The following is a 20336-nucleotide window of genomic DNA, read 5'->3' on the forward strand; positions in this document are numbered from 1 at the left end:
AAGGTTTAACCACCAGATCGCATGGCCAGACCATGGAAACGTGCCCCACATGTAAACACTCTGCTATCCGGCAGAAAAAAAGGGCTCAAACTGAACTCTGGGTGCCGTTATTAAAGCACAGCCAGCTCCTGGCTCAATGAAAATACAAGAAAACCCCCACTTCCTCCAGCTGAGTCTGCAGTCAAACCAACAGATTCATCCGTTTTCTGCACTTTCCCTCTTTCCATCTTACATTCTTTATTTCTTCTGAACTCTGTTCCATTTCTTTCACCTTTTGCTCTATCCATGTAGCCTGACAAAAAAGATTTCCCAAAGCAGCGGGGATGGGTATGTAATGAGTGAATATGTGTCCAGTTGAAATTGATTAACATTATTTGCTGGCAGGTGTGAACTAGTAATTAAGAGAAAAATAAAATGGAGGGAGAGAGTGATGTTTAGCACTTGAAATGCAAAACATGGAGCAATATTTGTATGCGACATGAACAAGGCCATAATTTGAACTACTAGGAAAGTAACATCCATGGCCATTACGATGTGCAGTACATCTCAAACGAAAGAAACTTGTTAGATCCACTGGTAACCACCCCAGAGTAGATGGTCATTAGTATGTTATAAGGTGTGTTTGGCCCAGTTTAACGAATAGATATGAGGCGTTTGGTTTGGGTAGGGTACCTTTTGAGTCCCTCCCTGTACATGTAGGTTTCTAATTAGCCATTGAAACACCCCAGGTTTGAACATCGAAACTTAAAACCCTGACGGCTAACTGTCCTTTCTAACCTAGTTGATGGAGTGCCCCAGCAGTGACCTTTTTTTTATATCTGGTTCTGTACTCCTCTGTAATGGCCTGTCCGTTCCCACAAGGTCCGTCATTACGCTTGAGTGCTCTCTGCTCTGCCTGCAGTCACGTTTTTGTATTGCGAGGTATAGTCGGGGAACCTTGAATATAGCTCTATTACAGTAAATTCAATTACAGAAAACATTGGCACTCATTTTGCAACAATTGTACATTTCCAGAGAAGTGGTTGCCATTTAAGAGGGTTGCTTTAGCCATGAACTTACTTTGGGCTGTTGGAGTAGTGCCGGTCTTTTCAGCACTCTTTAGGATTTGCTCTTCTGATGGGATTTTCATGTAGCCCGAAGGTTGCCTTGAAATAACTTGCACGAGTCAAATGGCTTGTCGCTTAAGAAATTGACATGGGGCTGGCTTAGACCGGTCTTTTCTCTCAGGCCCCCGTCTTCTATCCGTGCTTTCAAGTGCCAGTCCCTATTTTGTTGTTTGCTTTGTGTTATGGTCTGAGGCCTTGCAATCCTGTTACTACTCCCACATTGCCATACGGGAGCACTCTGTTCTGCCAGATAATTAACTTGCATTTGTTTTATGTACCGCCCGTAAAAGATAACAAAGGTGGGAAGTTTGATTGCCAAATGACAGCTTGGTGCCAGCAGGTTACCTCCAGCTCGGCTGTTTGTAGTAGCAGCCCATCTGACGAAACTCCCATGAAGCCTAATCAATCTCAATTGAGCTGATTTAGATCCGATCCAATGCATACAGACAATCGGCTTTTAAACACTGGCCCTGTGGCCCACATTGAATGCATCAACTCGGGAGCGGAGGAAGGGAATGACTGAAGACCAACAGAATATCATAGGCGTGATCGTCTCTCAGAGTTGAGTTTCTGCACCTTGTGAGTGTCAGCCAAAGGTACATTCCGTCGTGCAGCTCGGAACACCTCTCTAAGCTCTTTCCTAACGTGGTTTCCTGCTGGGCTCCTGCTTTGTGTCAGATTTACTACCTCTTCACCTAGTGTCAGGCTATTCCCAGTCGTGGGTGGGTGGGTGGGTGTGTGTTTGCTCTATTATCCCCATTCACTCTCTCCCTCTCCTTCTGCTCCAGCCTTCTTAGCAGGCTTTTATAGTGCACGGGTGACTGCTGAGATCTTTTGTGTTGGTGTCTAAAAGTCAAGAGTCTTCCAGCTGTCGCAGCCGGAGATTTCATCATCCGCTCTTCAAGAAGAAATGGGGGTTAAGTTTGCATGCTGCACCGGGACTATGGGCCACATTGCCCCCCCCCCCCCCCCTCCTGCAGCCCTGCCACACCTGCCTTCCGTCCGGTCTGACAGTTTTATTAGTGTCGGTGATCTCTTACCATGGACCAATTTGATGGGGCTGAGATGGGAGACAATGCTTTGATCCGGCCCAATATGCCTCATCAGGCACACCCATATTGACATAGCTCTCTGTCTGCCGCGACGACGTGCGGTGCTGGAGGGCTCGTGGAGCAGCGCTCCGTCTGACACGAGACCTATAAATAACAGGGACGTCTCACCCCCCTTTCTGTCCTTCTTTGACTCCGTCTGGCTCTCCTGTCGTCCTCGGCCTGCTTTTACACTCCCCGTCTTTTTGTTTGTCTTTCATATTGCCCATCATCCGGGTGATGTAATATTTTAATCAAAATCCCCCCCCCCGGCCATTTAGATAGATTAATAAGATATGACATCATTAATCATTGGTCTAGTCCTAGGGTCATGCATCTCACCTTTGTGGCGCCAGCCTTACTGGAAGGATCCCCCTCATTTATTTATTGTTTTTAATCCGTCAGTGTTTATAAGATGTTCTTTGAAGAACCTTCCACACAGTGAACGCCGTGCCCGACACTGTCTCTCAAGACCTTCCCCCTGATTTTGGGTTTACAGGGTGTACCTTTCTGCGCAATCCGTCCTTTTTACAGATCATAATTAACCCATCTCCCCACCCTCCTCCCCCTCTCCAGGTACGGAGTGACCCCGGAGAACATCATCCTGTACGGGCAGAGCATCGGCACCGTGCCCACCGTGGACCTGGCGGCTCGCTACGAGGTGGCCGCCGTCATCCTGCACTCCCCGCTCATGTCCGGCCTGCGGGTGGCCTTCCCCGACACGCGCAAAACCTACTGCTTCGACGCCTTCCCAGGTAAGCACTCGCAAAAACACACGCAACGGGAGGAAGGGACGGTCTTCCAATTCGAACGGAGAGGTCTTTGTGTGGTTTTGACACTAGGGCAGCCGTTTTACCATCATGTCAGAGTTGGACCAGCCATTTGGAGCGCTCTCAAACTCTTTCGCGCTGTGACACTGACATCAGAAGTAGGGCTCAAACAATTCTAGATTTAGATTGTAGTAGTTAGTCTACGGATAAAACACGTCTTGACGATTATGATACATGGATTTATTTCAGAATTAAATGTACAAAATCACTTCAGCATTTTTTTCTATTAGAGTAGTTATTGTATTTTTTCTACACAATATTTCCATTCTTTTTTTTTTTTTTTTCAAATATTTATTTCCAGTTTTTGAAAAAATGAAAGAATGGAATTGAGAACCGGTCTTATGCAGCTGTTATTAATCACTTAATTAGTTCCCAGGGTATAGTGCTGGAAGTCAACAAGTTCCTAATGTCTATCTAGCAGTCTGCGCTACGAGCAAACGTTTATTTGCACTATGGGGTGTGAATATAGATAACAGCCCGGGCATGCTTTTGATAACATGAACCTTAATGTTATCAAAATCAACCTATTTTCACTTCCCACAATGCAGTTGTATCGCAACATTTTCTAACAGTTTCTATACTAACTTTCTAGGAGAGAGTGATATCCTAATTTTAGTTATTAAACAGCGAAGCCACCTCAAAAATTAACATCCCCAAAACACACCCCCTTATCATAATCTCCCTCATTGGCAAACAGCAATTCGCTACACTATTTTACACTAGGATTAAAAAGTAAATCGCCAGTATAATTGAATCCTCTAAATACACTGGATATTTTGGTCAAAGGACACGGTCTAAGCTTGTCTTCACAAGGCTATTTAGGTTGAGTAATCCATCAGTATTCTTCACCCGCCTGATTATATAAGAATATACTGATTTTGGCATCGATTATTTGCTACGGGTCTGGTTTAAAAGCACCCATAAAGCCGAAACTTTTTTTCATACTTTTCTTTAACAGATTTGATATCCGTCTTCTTGAACAGCCCCCATGTCAATCTGTGTATCCGAAATACTCCCACACTGATGGCAACAGGCGCTTATGGGCAGATGTAAAGCTTCAACTCTCTGTCCCCCCCCCCCCCCCCTCAAAAATGAATCTCTCTCTCGCGACAGCAGGTGACGCCCGTCCTACAAGCTGGTGCATCGCTGTTGAAACTTAATTTTCTTTCCGTCTTCCGTTTGCATGTTGGGGCCAGCAATTTTCTGTTTGTTTAATTTTCCTCATTGTGCACCGTTGTCCAATGTTTGCGAATGAGACCAGCAACTCGATGTGGCTAATGCCTTCACGGTTACCAAACCATGACGTTTTAATAGCGCGTGTTGAATGTGAAAACGTTGTATCGCTGCATCCCTAATCACATGCTTCTATCTAGATGTATGATGGATAGATCAGCTTACCCAGTTGACTTTACCACTTGGTAGGCTTATCTATCCATATATCTAGGTGGACACATATTTTATGTCTCCACTTAGTTATATGGATATTGTTCTCCCTGTGACATTTAAATCACAGGTTTATGTGACATAAACCTGTGATGTCAATGTCACATGAAGGGGAATATTTTGAAATGGCTGGTCACATTCCCATCTGATGGTAAAAGAAGGGGACCTTCAATCTATGGTTGTGTAGAGGTTTTGGTGGTTGGATTGAAACCAAAATGTTCTGTTTGTCCAATGTCTATTTTTATGCATCTTTCTAACCCATAGGATACCTTAACCCTACCCCCCGTCATTTTAGATCTAAGCTGCCTGCTGAATGACTACATTTGTAAAAAAAAAGAAAAGAAATATAATGGTAATTCATGTGCATTCAAACCAAAGTATTCATGTGGTTTGAAGGCTTTGATCGCAGGGTCATATGCACATGCCCCGTTTCCCACCTAGAGTCCTTTTAAGATCCCCCATTAGCTTGTCAAGCTAGTCCAACCATGTCAAATTAAGTCTTCCGAGGCAGTGAAACGCCTTCTGAAACTGTCCTCTGTGTGTATTCATACATGGCGCCCATGTATTCATGCATATAAAGAGATGGAGATGGATAGTTTGGTCTCTGATGGGTTTGTTGTCAAGAAAACCTTTACCTGCATATTGACTTTATTGTATTTTCGACATTCAATAAGTCTCTAATGTGCAAACTTCAACAGGTGGATATGTAAATGTACTTGGCATCGTTAAGTCTGCTTCTCGATGCTTCTCACTTTCGACTGGCACCCCGGCGGCTCTTTTAACCCAGCAAATCTTTGAAAAGAGGCGTCTTCGGTTGGCAGGGATGTGTGCGTTTTATTTTGGGTTGCAAATTGGGAGTATTTTTGGTTCGTCACTGACGCTAGATTGATATTTTTCTTCGGGCTCACATGCGTACATCTTTTTAATTATTCAACAGTAAATAACCTTTAAAATATTCAGCCCAACACCTATTCTTGACAACTTGATTCATTTTCAATAATAGGGCTTTGTACATCGCATCACAATGACGGCTCCCATTTTGTGAGCTTATTAGCATTGGAACATTGCATAATATGGTTGTAGTAATTATTTTATTTAGTCCTGAGGAGACATTGTTGTTTGGAAATGTCCTCATCTGAGACACAGCAAAACAAAGTTTCATTAGCCTACTTAACACTATATTCATATCTATTTCAGGAATTTACAGAACTACAATCCTCTCGAGTCCTCCCGACACTGCGTAGCATCGCTTACAAAGAGTCTCCCGATGCATTCTGATGTGCGAGCCCTATCGGTGATCATACAGACTCCCCGACCTAAATGTTCTAGGACCAAAGCATTGTTTCACAGGTTACCCTTAGAAGGGCCGCGGGTCTTCTGCAGGCAATTAGACGGCTTGGGAGGAAAAAAAGCGATCAGTGAACGGCTCCAATCATGGCCTCCTCTCTTTCTGATGAATACCAGGCAGGAGGTGCGCCGCTGGCGTAGAATAATTAGAGAAGAGGGAGTGAGGTGCAGCAGCTTCTATCAGAAGTAGGAGGCGCCGAGATGATGGCCCCAGGTGGAAGAGACGCACACTGAGCAGGAGAGGGCCGTCGGCGTGGGGCTATTCTTCACAAGTCATCACGTGTTGGTGATTACATTGTAGCTGTGATGAAGCCCAACGGGGGATCCCAGCCAGGCCCTCGTTTGCTCCCTAACTATCTCGCGCTCAGCCCGGTTTCTCAGTCTATGTGCAGTTTTTTTATTTTTTTTAATGAACCACCACTCGACTTCAAAATGGTCAGCCCTACCAAGAACCCCACCCAGAACTTTACTTAGTTCACAATCCCTCTCAGAAGGGCCTCGAGGCTTCAAGGGTTGGTCGAGTTTGAAATAAAGTGGAAACGACAGCTGCAGGACAGGTTTCCTATGATGGGTCAACATACAGGCTGAGAATGTATGTTGGGGTTCAGACCAAAGGCAAGATTGTACTAAGCCAATCCTTTGCTTGAATTAAGCCTAAAGTACAGAAGGAATGAAGGGCTTGACGATAAATCAATATTAAGATCTATTGAGATAATATCTGACACGATAACTGTGATACCTTTTTATATATAGGCTACGTCAGTGCGGGATGACTAGCAATGCCTCACAAACAAGCGTAGAAATCCCGATATGGTAATTCCAGTTCTCCGAGTGCCGCTGTTGCAACGTATTCGGTTACCTATCGTAAAGTGCAGAAAATCTGTAACGGCGCCCTCTGGGTTCACATTTCACGTACAGCCCAGCCCTACTGCTAGTAAAACTTCCGAAGTTTACAAATGAGTCAGCTTTTTCAGCTATTGCCTGCTTACAAATATAAATTGAAGCAAAAAAAAGAAAAAGAACCAGTGCAATTGAGAACTGTATCGCTAATGACATGATGCCCATAAGCACAGTGGAAATCAGGGCTTCAAGCAGCTAATGAGTGTCATGGATGCCAAGTACACGCTGCCTGAGCAAAGATATTCTTCTCGGACATCACTCCCTCAGCTCTACTCTCTTACATATTTATTATATTAAATGGTGGTTCAGTATACTACTTCTAGAATGTTTGAAACAAGCTATTTGATGTGAATCACAGCAGTTGTTTACTTTATTTTATTTATTCAGTTTAATATAACGCCACTGGTTCTGATAATAAGTAATTGTATATTATACCTAAAAGTAACCTAGTTTCTTTAGGGTTCTGACCTAAGAATACTCTTAAAACTGTAATTTAAGCAATATTATTAAACATATATTGTGATAATTTGTATCGATCAATATAAGAAAAACTTCTTGGGATATAATTCTGGCCATGTCGTCTAGCCCTGGGAACATTTTATTATTCCTTGTTATTTTGACACAAATTATTATCAAAATATAAAGCAACTGACGTCCAAAAGAGAAAAAGGTAGTTGATTGAAACGTCCACAAAATTGTGGATAAAAACCAAGCAAATATGCAAAAACCCAATTATAGTCATCATGCTGTTTTTGAAATTGCCGTTACGTGCAGTGAACACCTCCCATCTCAGATGTGGTAGATAAAGAATCTGCAAAATGTTTGAAATAAACACGATTATTTCCATGTCTGACACTATTTGTTTTTGATTGCTATTTAAAACAAAATTGAGGACCCTCTCAAACCTAATGGCATATTTAAAATCCTTGCGTGTGGTCCGAAACTAAGAGGATCTGCTGAAGGTGAGGACTCGGATACACGACGGCACCACAAGCTGTATGCTTTGGTGTTTGTACTTTTCATAATGGGCTCCAGAGTCATTGAAGAGGTGCGAGCCTCCAGAATCATGACCATTCATCCACTGGTAGTTTTAAGCCCATCACACCTGGGCGTCCCAGGCCTTTTAGCAGCTCTCAGGATCACAGCTGTTGGGGTGGCTTATCATCGTCATCCCGGGCTTAGGGAGGAAATATCACACCACCCTAGCGACTCGTCTGGGTGTGAGTGGATTGTGAATGAACAGGCAGTGTTAATTTTTAATGAGTCGCCTGCCTCCGTAGGATATCCCATCCTGCACTATGGCGTGAACTGGAATATTAATTGATCGTGCAAAAGGTGTGGGAATTGGCCGCAAAGGTGAGGGAAGATGGTGGCTGTATGGCAGTGGTTTGTGCAGCCCCGCAGGATGGAAGTTACCAGTGCCTCCACAAAGTGTGTGTGAAAGTGCATTCATGAGCCTCATAGTTAGTTGCAGTTGGTTGTCTGCTGAAGTTATTTGCCTGTGTGTGCGCATGTATGTCCCTTTCCCTTTTTGCATGTCCCCACTGCCCCCCCGAATGGGATAATAGTTTTATCCCATCTGGAAAGTAATTAGCCTGCGATGATTTCCCTGGCGCTAATCTTCCAGCTAACCTCCATCTGAATAGCAGGGGCAGCGGCGGTGCTCAACCCTCGCTACACTTAGTTATGGGCCGCTGCGATTAGCCAAACAATTAGCATGCAGAGCGGGGACCCAAGGATCACAGAGAAAGGAACGCAGGCTTCTCCCCACAGAGACTGTTAGGGAGGCTTCATAGTCATTAAGCCCATTCAAAGCCGTGCGAGTACCCATTTCCTCGCCTATGTGTTTTGGACATAGGCCTTTGCTCACACCTCCAGCCTCCACATTGTCCGCGGTTAGATGGCAATCTGTTGACCAGAGCGGGTGGCTATCTCTGTGGCGACGGCCGGACAATGATGAGGTGCGGGGACTGTGTTTAATGGCTTCCTGGGTTTCTGTGTACAGCAGCCCTTGTTGTGTAAACGACAGCGCGCACTGTGTGCGAGCCACTGCCAGCAGATAACCGCGGCCATGTCCGAACACTCTGTCTAACCCTTGAAAAGCACTCATTAAATGAACCTGCCCGAAACACGAAATGGTGTCATTGTGGCAGCGTTTAACGAATTGGTGGACACAAAGGAATAATAGGCTTGTTAATGTTTGTCCTAAAACGCCCTTCAACTTGGGGTAAAGTACTGTTGCTGCTATGTGAATGTTGAGGAACTAAGCCTGAGAATTTTACTCTTGTGTACTGTACAATAAGATCTTCTGATTCTGATGAAGGACGAGATTGTTTTAGCAATCGCTTATGAAGTTCATTCAAAGGACATTACATTTTGTATTTTGTGACTTCAGAGACTTCCCGTCTTTTACAAACCGGATGTTTACCTTTGTTAAATAAGTCATCAAATTGAAAGAATTCATTAGTACCGTACATTTTAGTTTCATGGCTGCTTTGCCCTAATGAGATGCTCATTGCATATATCCCTTCTGCGGGGAACCAATGAGAAGCAACCAAACCCTTTCAAATTGTACATCACTAGTATTGGCCTTGCTATCGTAGGTTTCTTGTGGCATGAAGGTCAACGGTCATATTCCGCTAGCATCGCCAGCATCCCCATCAAATGACCAAAACATAAACAAGTTTTTTTCCCCTCATGCTCGAGTATTCCCCATCCGGTAGATAGCCCTTCCATGCAGTGCCCTACACTGCCATTGTCTCCAATAATGCATTGCAACGGGTCCCAGAGCCTCTTGGGTCAGCGATGACCCACCAAGGGTCAACTCTTTCCACAGGGCGATGTGTGCTGCAAAATAGTTCCAGTACATACATTTTGTGCCTTCAGGTTTGAAGGAAAGTTCTGGACAAACTTGTGGCAATTAAAAACCAGTATCCGACAGTGTCAGAAAAAAGGGTGAGACCTATGCCCTATGAATACTTTTCAACCAATCCCATTGTCCAGCTGGATGTAATTTCTCTTGTTGCGTAGTATGCACCTACAAATATAGCTGCATTGTTACCATATTCAAGAGCAGTGGAACTCGACCCCTATTCCTTTTGTATAACCGTTTACTTTGAATCCATTGAGAGCGAGACCTAACTTCTAGCCCTCCCCTCTCCTTCTCCTCACCGCCCAGCATCGACAAGGTGTCCAAGGTGGCGTCCCCGGTGCTGGTGATCCACGGCACGGAGGACGAGGTCATCGACTTCTCCCACGGCCTGGCCATGTACGAGCGCTGCCCACGCGCCGTGGAGCCCCTCTGGGTGGAGGGCGCGGGCCACAACGACATCGAGCTCTACGCCCAGTACCTGGAGCGCCTCAAGCAGTTCATCACCGTCGAGCTGCCCGCCTCCTGAGGGCCCCCGACGGGGTTGGCCTGTTCACTGGCTCGCCGCCGATGGGTCGCTCGCTCGCTCGGACGGACGGCCAGACGGACGGCCGGCTGGTTTAATTGGCCGGCCGGCTGGCTGGCTGGCTGACCGGCTGACCGGCCCGACTGGCTTGGGCCCGCACTGCATTTCACCACTATTAAGAGGCCTCTTTCTCCTCGTGTCCCCTCCCGTCATCCCTCGTCTTCATCTCTTTACAGCCGGCTGATTTTTCGCACGCGCAGAGCTTTTACCCCCGGGTGACCCCGGAACCGTTGTCGCACTCCTCTGCTTGATCCCCTGCCCCTGCTGCCCCCCCCCCCCCCCCTCCCCACCATGACAAACAAACACACATGCACCCAACTAGGTGCTTATGGGGGTCGTAACATTTGCCAAGGACTCGGGTCCCTGCTTCAGTGTTTCTCAATCAGCGGCAGTGCTCGTCTGTCTTCCCCAACGCACTCCTACCTTGCACTGACCCAACGCTCTGCCCCGCCTTCCCAGTTGGCCCTCTCCTCACTCCCCCAATGGTCCCTTCCTCACTCCCCCAATGGTCCCTTCCTCACTCCCCCAATGGTCCCTTCCTCACTCTCCCATTGGTCCCTTCCTCACTCCCCCATTGGTCCCTTCCTCACTCCCCCATTGGTCCCTTCCTCACTCTCCCATTGGTCCCTTCCTCACTCTCCCATTGGTCATCCCCTCTCTGTCCCAGATGTCCCCAGCTCTCTGTCGCCCTGTGCTTCTCTGGGACCTCTGGATCAGGCTTTAAATCTTGGGCAAGTTCACTTTGCTCTGACTGTTTCTTCATCTTCTCAAGCACACGTTTTTTTTTATTTCATTTTGTAACCTGCTGATAAATTTTGAAAATCCGAACCTCCATTGATGATTGAAGGTTTCGCATATTTCATGTAATTTAGATTTTTTTTATATAATGGGTGTCCATTCAGGGTTGATTTAATAATTGCACTTTTATTGTGCTTGTCATTTCAGGTGGTTGTATTTTATTCTTATTATTTTGTATATGTCAAGCGTTTTTCTTTTTTGCGTGTCATTTGCATTCCATATTTCTCTTAAGGGAAACGACTGAATTGTAATTTTTCTTGAGTTTTTCCAGCTCTCGTGTTCATCTGTGTGCAGAGACACGCTGAGGACGATGCCCTTTCGGTACCTTTGTATACACTAGAGTGGACTGAATCGTGCTGTAACGTTGCACCAGTCGGCATGGGTGCTGCGTTTTACCTGGGGTCACAGAGAGAAAGTGTTTTTTTTTTTTTTTTTTTTTTTTTTAACCTATAAGCACCTCCTCTACCCTTCTCGGCCTGGCTCCTCCGTGACCTCGCTCCATTTGAAGTTTGTTAGCTTTATGTGAAAGCGTGTTCAACACGCAGTCATTTCACACACTACAGACAAAACAAAGCCTTATGTCTACGGACATTTGTTGTTGTTGTTGTTCCCATAAGCATAAGACGGCAGTAATAAGTAATTATGTTGTTCCGCGTTTACGCCTCCTCTCGCGGTCTCTCGTTGTGGAGATGACCGGAAACCTGCTGCTATTCGTTTGGAGGATTCAGTCACTCACTGTGAAACACGCATTAATAAAAACAACCAAGACTGTGATGTATGGAGCTAACCGCTAAGGTACAAACTAGTCTGGCCTCTACTGGGCTACCAACCCCCAGACCTCTTGCCTCGCCAGGGACCGACTGCTTTAGGTGCTTCTAGGAGTTGCGAGCAATGCACTTGAATCTCCACCTCAACATGGCGCTGGATGATTTGGTTTTCCCTCAGCCTGGTTTGGTTCCTCGTTTTGTTTGACTAACATCCCCGCTCTCTGATGGTATCGCCGTGTTCTCTATGATATGAATGAAGTTACACTACCCTTAAACCACATGCATACATTTTCAAAGAAGGATTTTTTACTTGAAGGAGATTTGCAAAAACGACATTGTAATCGTCTTATGGATCTATGTACTGCTGTGAGGTTTGACGCCCGTTTTGAAGACTGTTATTATTTTGTATTTTTTTTTTTGTGGAAGGTGATTTTGATCATTGCCATCTCAGTCCACGATATGCTCTTTCTTCGCTCCCGTTTTTAAAGGAAGACCTAAACCTCCTAAACCCTGCTTTAGTTGTAATTATTGTTTTGATACTGACATTTTTATGAGGTTTTTCAGTCTAAATGTGGATAGATTTTTTCACTGTCTTTGGAGCCAGTTTGTAAGATAACTAATGTAATGTTAAACTTTAAATATCTTCTCTTGACGTTCACGGCCAGAAGACAAAGGGCCTGTCCTAGTCCATTTCATTTTAACACTGGAATTGTAATATGCAAATCAAATGCAGAAAAAAACCTAGTAGAGCCAGACTTTGGTAATAGTGTGTGAAGCAAAATGACTTAAAAAGCCTTAAATGTGCCGTTAAACAGATTAATGTCATTAGTGTGGCTGTTGGGAGAGAAAGCAACTCAATGGATATTTTATCACTTACAATAGAATAAAGGATGCATGAATTATGTCTCTGTATTGTTGTTTTTCACTCTCCTTCCCTGGGCCTTGCAGAAGGGGATAAATATTCAGATTTTCTTTAAGAACAAACGCTGGCATTTGTCAACATCTATGGAGAATTGGACACAAACGTTGCCGCGGAAATAAAGTTAAGATCTGAATGAGCATAAATGATGTTTTTGAGGACCTGTTGTGTCCCTCCGCCAGCGACAATGGAAGAGTTGACTATGCATGCAAGTATTGCCTATGATTTTGTATAACTAAACTGTAGGAGGTTTATTTGTACACCTCTATAAGCGTATTCTACATTGGTATAGTTAAGTCAGGAATGCATTACACCTGCATAATCGAGTGGGCTTATAAAATAAAAATGTTAAACTACGTCTTTTAAAACATATCACACCGTAACCAACCAGACTGGTCATTCCAACAAGAAACTGAATATGGCTGCTAGCATGACAGCCACTGCATCGCCTACCTCTGGAGCTCATTCACTGTTGGATCCCTGTAAGTACCGCCTTGCCTTCCCAGCGTCGTCGCTGCCTAGTCCCCGCTGTGCTCTCGGAAGCAGCAAGCATGCGGTGTTGGCCTTTAGACACGCGCTGTGCGCACACACAGCCTACGATAGCCAAGGTACAGGCAGCCTGAAACAAGCTCTCTAAGCCCTGCGCATAAGGGCTACTTTAGGTATCAGAATCATCTGTTATTGGTGATGGGGAGATTTAGCATTGGCTAGAAGTGAAGGAGTGCTCTAAATGATCTTACTTTTAATATAAGATATGTACTTTCTTAATCCCAAGTAAGAATTTATTAAGTCTCCCTTTCCCTGTTTGACTTGGCTATCCCATGAGTGACACTAAGATTTCCTTGCTAATATCTATTGATTTACACATTGTACCAGATCTTCAATCTTTTAATTCCGCTGGGGATGATCTTTTACATGAAGGTAGAATTGCCAATTTTGTCTTCCAAAACAAACTAAGCTCAGCATGCATAATAATTTGTTTTGTCATATTTCAAGACATTTGAAAAGAAAATATATAAATTATTTCCCATCTGGGATTAATTAGCTGTTTATTTTAGTAAAAGCTGAATATATCATGGTGATGTATAAAATCAGTTTAATTTTTTTTCACTTTGCTTACATTGGCATGCCCGCAATGTTCGAAATCACTCGCATAATGCTCAGCTTTCATTGTCAGTGATTTTTGTCTTTTTGCTTGAAATTAAACAACGCGTTCTTCAACAACGTTCAGAGAACTATACACAGCTATTTCATTTTAAAGGGCAATACTAAATAGTGACGCACTCAAGTTGAAATAAGGCTCTTGTCCGCCCATATTTTGGGAAGCACCTCTTGGTTGTGGGAACGAGAGCGGGGCGGACACAGTGGGCACGTCTGCAACACGATCACACACCCACTCTGTCATCGGGACACTTGTGTCCCACTATAAGATCTGTGTGTGATTGGTGTTCCACCAAACCAGGAACCATCAGCACTGGGGCTGTGGGAAGCAACTTGCTCAGTCACTCGATGTGCAAGGTCTGTGCCAGAACCTTTTTAAGAACATACAAAGGAAACGTAGGCTGCTGCAGTAATGTAATATTTTAAAAAGCTTTTGGCTTTCTCCACCAAAACAAGTCACAGTTCACTCAAACAATTGTCGTGACGAAGGCCCGAACATCTTTGTCTCTTTGGCTGACGCTTAAAACGTCAATGGAGAAGTGATGGCTGTTCATTAAGGCAGCCCAGGAACCGACGTACAGGAAAGGTAATTCTCAGGACCACAGCAGCCACTCTGCAAACGCCACATGCTAAATACAAACTCTGATCGGCTACATTGTCATTCTCTGCACATGAATAAGTATGAGCACCTGAATTGTCAACAAGCAAAGACCATACAGGTAATTGCGAGCAGGATCATGTTTCTATCCATTATTAAATGGTGGCTGTTTTTCTGTTGACTATCGACAGTCTGAGTGTGTATTGCCCAATTTCCTAAATTAAAAACCAACATTGGCTTCTTTGTGCTGAAAATATAACAATATTTCACCGTGTGAATAGTAAAATAAATAAGAAAGAAAAACTAGAGCTAATACCCGTGTCAATGCCTAAGCATAACTATGCATGCATTGATTCTGCAATGATTTGACGCTGTATGGTGTTTAACTAGAAGTATGTTTCATTATTAGATATTTAAACGACTTGCGTCTTTGGAAACCTCACCCAACAACTTACCAAATATGATTGTATGTTATTCTTAACAATAAAAGTACATTGAGGTGGATTAGTAGGCTTAATGTTACTTCACACTCTATTTCAATACATGGATATTAATTAATTTTGCAAGGTGCAAATTGCAATTTGTACGGCAGTGTTGAAGTGCTGAATAGGTTTGCAATGGAAATGTCATTAGTGTCCTCCCCTGTAAGAGGGGGTGTATCTAGGAGAAGGGGTGTATCTAGGAGAGGGACCCAGCAGAGCCTGCAGTGCTGGAGGGGATTTGGAGGCTTGGAGGTTTGAAACCCAGAAATCAGGTGAGGTGTGAGAGGGCAGGACAGTAAATGAATGACGCATTATGCAATGACTTATATTCATAGCCAAGTGAGTGTTACATGTACTTTGTGTTTTATCGACATTTCCTGCCTCGCTCTTCCCTGTAATTCCACATGCCAGTTCAATGACTAATAGAGTTACGTTTTTGCCTCTGAGATCACCACGGGTGGCGTTTCAGAAGGAAATAATGATTCCGACATACAAGATCAGATCAGCCATTCAAGTATTGGGAATTAAAGGCTTCTTATGTATTGCAGTGAAAGTGTTAGTCATTTAAGTGCAAAAACTGTTACTCTTACAGATAAGTAAAAACAATCATCCCTGTCAAACATTAGCCCTAGATGAAAAAAAAACTTGGTTGGAAAGAAAGGATAAAAGAAGGGATAATTTCACATTTCTTCTGAAGAATGGTTAAACATTATAGACCCGACTGTTTGATTAATATGTCCTTTTATGAGGAAGCCCTCGGGCAAATATATGGAATCCACCTTCAATGGTGCTCATGCCAAGTTAATATGGCCTATATCCCCTTGAATAATAATTTCTCCTACTCTGTACATCTCTCGACAAGCAATACTCGAAGAAGCCATTGCATACTTAAAAACAGAAATAGAGTGCAGTTGTAACTTAAATGTTAGCTTATTCTTATTTGACAATAATAACGAACATGCCAAATAATACAAGTGGTAGTCTCAAGAGAACATTAATATATGTCCTGGTATATTATGGCCACTTTTTACAAAACGTAATATTAATATTTTCTAATTTTATTCAGTAAAACCATGAGGGAAGTTAACTTGCCGGACTAACTAATAGATAATTCTATTTATTAATTTCATTGTTACAGTGATTAGCATCTTCCCTCATGTCGCTCCCTCGATCCAAGTATTAGGAATGTGGAAATATATTCTAAAGTCTAACAAAAATAAATTTCTTGGCTTCTTATCCTGAGAGAAAACAAAATGACTGGCCAAATATTTCAGGGTCTGTAGAGTAATGTATCATAAGGTAAAAAAAAAAGAAGCAAACATGACCCTTAAAAACAACCATTGTGCGAGATTATCAAAAACCAGAATGTCATTGAAATATTTGTCGTGTTTTTTTTACTTGCATTCAACAACCTTTACCAAGGTACAATGGTAAAATGACAAACACTGTGAAGATTTATTTAAGAATTTGAAATGGCTGTCACGTGGATGTACCGAGGCTTTCTGTTGCAGTGACCAAGAGGCACTTTCTTGGTGTAACCTTCATGAAAAGCCCATTATCACTAATGGCTGGATGAAGTGCCGGGAAATGCATTGGCAGGTGAAGATGCCAGCAACACAGATTGACTCACCAGTCAACTGTGACATCTTGTGTGCCTAATGCTTCTCTGAGCACTGTGAACATCAGAGATCTTTCAGAACCACCTGTTGCGGGTGACGGAGAGAGAGCGAGAGAGTGAGCGAGGGAGTGATGCACTAACCCTCTCAAGATGTTTGCCTTTCCACGTCAGGAGATGTTAAGTCACTGCAAACGCCTCCGCGATAAATACGAAAACACTTCTCCATCTTTAGAAGCTATGGTGCCAGAGCTGCTGCTATATCTGTTCAACACGTCTCTCAAAAATGATGGTATACCTTATCTCGTAAACTTTCACATTGCCTCAATATGTCTCTGCTCTGGCTGATTCTCAACCACAGTCCTGTCTATATGAATTGGATTGACGGATACGGTACATTGGTCTGTGACATAAAAGTTGAAGGTTAGACAAAGTAAAACACAGAAAATATAGACCCAAAGTATACTATAACTCTCATCTACAGAAACACAAATATAATCGAGAAGAACAAATCAAATCGGGGTAAACTCAACATCAAAGCCAGAATCTAAGAGGAATTAAGTCATGTAACATTAGCACATAACGCAGACGCTTATAGTAAGAAGAAAAAGCAGATTAGGCGATTAGGATTAAAGTAAACATAAGCATGCATCATTGCAGCTCCCTGTCGCGTGATGATAAGGAGATTGTCTCAGTGTCGGTGTCATGCAAATCACCTTGGCATGAGTAATTATTTCACACTTAATTAACTGGGGCATGCCATGATGTCAGCCTCCATTAAGGCAGACTGAAGGTGGCTGCCTGCCAAAAGTCTGTGATCTTTCTCTTTAACACTTGTTCCTCTTTTATACTCTGGATTTATATTTATACATAGAGAGAGGCAGGCAGACCCGGACACGAGCTGCATCTGTCAGTGGCCACTCGCTGTCACAAGGCCAATGTGTGAAGACAAGGCGTGGAGTGTGTTTTCCAGATTGACATGGTGCCTTTGATAGTCTTGGTTTCTACAGACCGTAGGCCTGACCTCAGGGGGGTGCCACATGCCACTACTATCACAGCTTAATACGCTGCTCCGATATTGCACACACCCCTCTTCAAAATTTGACTTCAGCGACTTGTGACTGTTTTTGTGCGGCCGTCTGTTTGGATTCACGGATGCCAAATTCATAGTCAACCAAATTAAAATCGTTGAAATTGAGTCTCTTTCGTCTCAGTATGACAGCGAGTTCCTCTGACAAATTTGTTATTAATGGCAATACCAAGAAATATATAAATGTCAGTTTAATTCGTTATTGATGATTACCAATTCTCTTTGAAGTTTGGTAAAGGTTTTCACTTTTGCTTGATCTTTCATTTTAAATATAAATTAAAGTGTTTGTTTTGGGACCGATTTTCTTGGTGACAGTTGCATCAAAACGTTGCTGGACTAAATTGCTGTACATCTATGTAAATATGGATAATATGGCAGACAGATCAAATGAAAACATTAGGAATGACATAGTTGCATCCAATGTTCCTCATCAGAGTGCCCGGTCTTATATCAGAACAGAAATGGTACATTTGGATATGGTGTATAGACTGGGCTCAAAGACTGGGCTCAAACACTTTGTCGCTGGATATCAAGTTGAATGCTATTATTTCATGTTGTGAAAAGTCCTGGGTGGCTGCTCTCATACAAGCCTGTAGATCTGTGTGGATTCTTTGACCCTCAAGCAAGGTCAGGGCCGGCTAAGGCAAAGGTCATATAGGCGGTCTTCTAGGGTGCGCCACCTTCTGGTGGGCGCTGGACGCCCTTAAAGGATCTGTTTTTAAATAAAATATATTCATATCAAAATATTTAAAAAGGAATATTGTTATTAATATTGATATTAAATTTGCCGGGCCCCCATCCTCGACTTATGCCTTTAGATAACAATTGGAGAAAGAAAGAAAGAAAGAAAGAAAGAAAGAAAGAAAGAAAGAAAGAAAGAAAGAAAGAAAGAAAGAAAGAAAGAAAGAAAGAAAGAAAGAAATGCACATTTCACACCTGCTACCACAATGTTTCACAATGTGCCCTGGTCGGGTGCCCTTGTACCATGAGCACTGAAGGTGGGGGGAGGGGATACCGTTCGACACACTTCACGACAATTCAGACGTAAAGAAGTGCCAGACACACAGAGTTCCCAAAGTTTTCCACCATGAGAAGGGCTAGCCTCAGGTGCACAATTCAGAAAACAGAGAAAAGAGGAGGAGGAAAGGAAAGCCCACATGATGGTATGTCATCATTAAAATGCTGTTTAGGTGTAGACGTTTGATTTGTAGCAGCTAGCTGGCTTCTTTGCAGCAGCCACTACACATTTCTGCTTGTAATAGACTGCCTTTATCTACACTATAACTGTCCAGATGCATTTAGGAAATATATGAAGAAGCCCCAAGCTGCCGGAAAAGGGACTTCTGACCTCGACGACTGAACGTAGCACCTTTTAAATAATACATGTTGTTGAAGCTATTACTAAGAATGATGTCTGAATTTGTTTATAATTGTGTCAGACCAGCACTTTATATTTCCTATGGAAAAATATAGCTCCTTTAGCCAAATAAGTGCCTAAACTTCCCTTTATTTTCTCTGCTAACAGGAAATCATTTTAAATGGAAAACAGTCCACAAAGTTACATTCTTTCTTTTCTATTTTTTCTATCCTCCTTGTTTACCGTAAAAGTTATGATGATCAGCTTAAACTGTGCCATTGTTTACATATTTGTTTATAAAAGTGTTTGAGAAGTGATATTAATTTATAAAAGATTGAAAAACACATTTGTGTCTTGAAACCATTTGGTGTCTCCAAACCCTAATCTTGCCTGGGGCCCATAATTGTTAGAGCCGCCCCTGAGCATGGTTAACCACTGACTGCATAGATGCGTCCTCCTCATGCTCTGACCGCATGTAAGCAAAATAAAACTCCACAACAGTTTCAAACCTTAAACAGCCAACCTGTTAAGACACGTAAGGTAATTCCTAGTAGTCCTGATAATGCCATCTATAAGAAACACATGGGGGCCTGGATAGTCCTTGAGTTAGTGCTCAGCATCGAAAAGCTCCCCCTAAAGATGTCTGTAAGAACATTAAAATAATTAAACGTTAAATCTAAATCTTTGAACGTCTAAACCTAAAACTCCTTATGTAAATGCATTTCATTCCCAAGCCAAGCCGTGGTTTCCCGTTTATAATCCCTTGGGATTTCCATTTCACTGTTAAATCAAATAAGGCAACCAGAGACGAGGCGGGTGATGATGAGGAGTTAACATGCGCAATTATGAGTATGTAGCACACTACATGTCATTATAATTCAACTTAACGCTTCTTTTTAAAGCGTGCACTAATCCAGTCATTTGCATTGCCGAGCCTATAGCAAATGCTTTGATAGCGTGCTGGATAGCGTGCTGACACTTTACACTTGAATACACCTCATTACTTATTATTACCATTAATATTTACCATTTTTACATTTTCTGTTATTATTGCTTACTTTATTTGATTGCATTATTATTATTATTATTATTATTATTATTATTATTATTATTATCATTATTGTGAGCTATGCTACTACTTTTTTACATATTTGTATTTTTTTTACTTTTATTTAGTTGATCTTGTATTGTTTATGCTATCTGGCTGTTGAGGAACCAAGCCTTAGAAGTAGGCTATACTCGTATGTAGCCTACTTGTACAATAAGATGTTATAAAAGTAATTCAGATTCAGATTCTTCTGGAGCCAATCAGCGCCAGCTGGGGGCGTGGCTCCCTCACAGCTGTAGTAAACACAGAGGAGCTGGAGGTATAAAGCGCAC

General features: G+C 42.8%; 1 protein-coding gene across 1 annotated transcript in view; it reads left to right on the forward strand.

Annotated features, from left to right (window-relative positions):
• abhd17c (abhydrolase domain containing 17C, depalmitoylase) overlaps positions 1-12638 on the forward strand; it is a 13578-nt gene extending 940 nt beyond the window's left edge. Inside the window, exons 2-3 of the mRNA XM_060072002.1 lie at positions 2742-2959; positions 9893-12638. Of these exons, the coding sequence (XP_059927985.1) occupies positions 2742-2959; positions 9893-10112 (438 nt within the window). The 3' untranslated portion in view covers positions 10113-12638. The remainder of the gene's footprint in view (positions 1-2741; positions 2960-9892) is intronic.
• Positions 12639-20336: the final 7698 nt, after the last annotated feature.

The sequence above is a fragment of the Gadus macrocephalus genome, chromosome 14, assembly GCF_031168955.1.
Source record: "Gadus macrocephalus chromosome 14, ASM3116895v1".
Classification (NCBI taxonomy): Eukaryota; Metazoa; Chordata; class Actinopteri; order Gadiformes; family Gadidae; genus Gadus; species Gadus macrocephalus.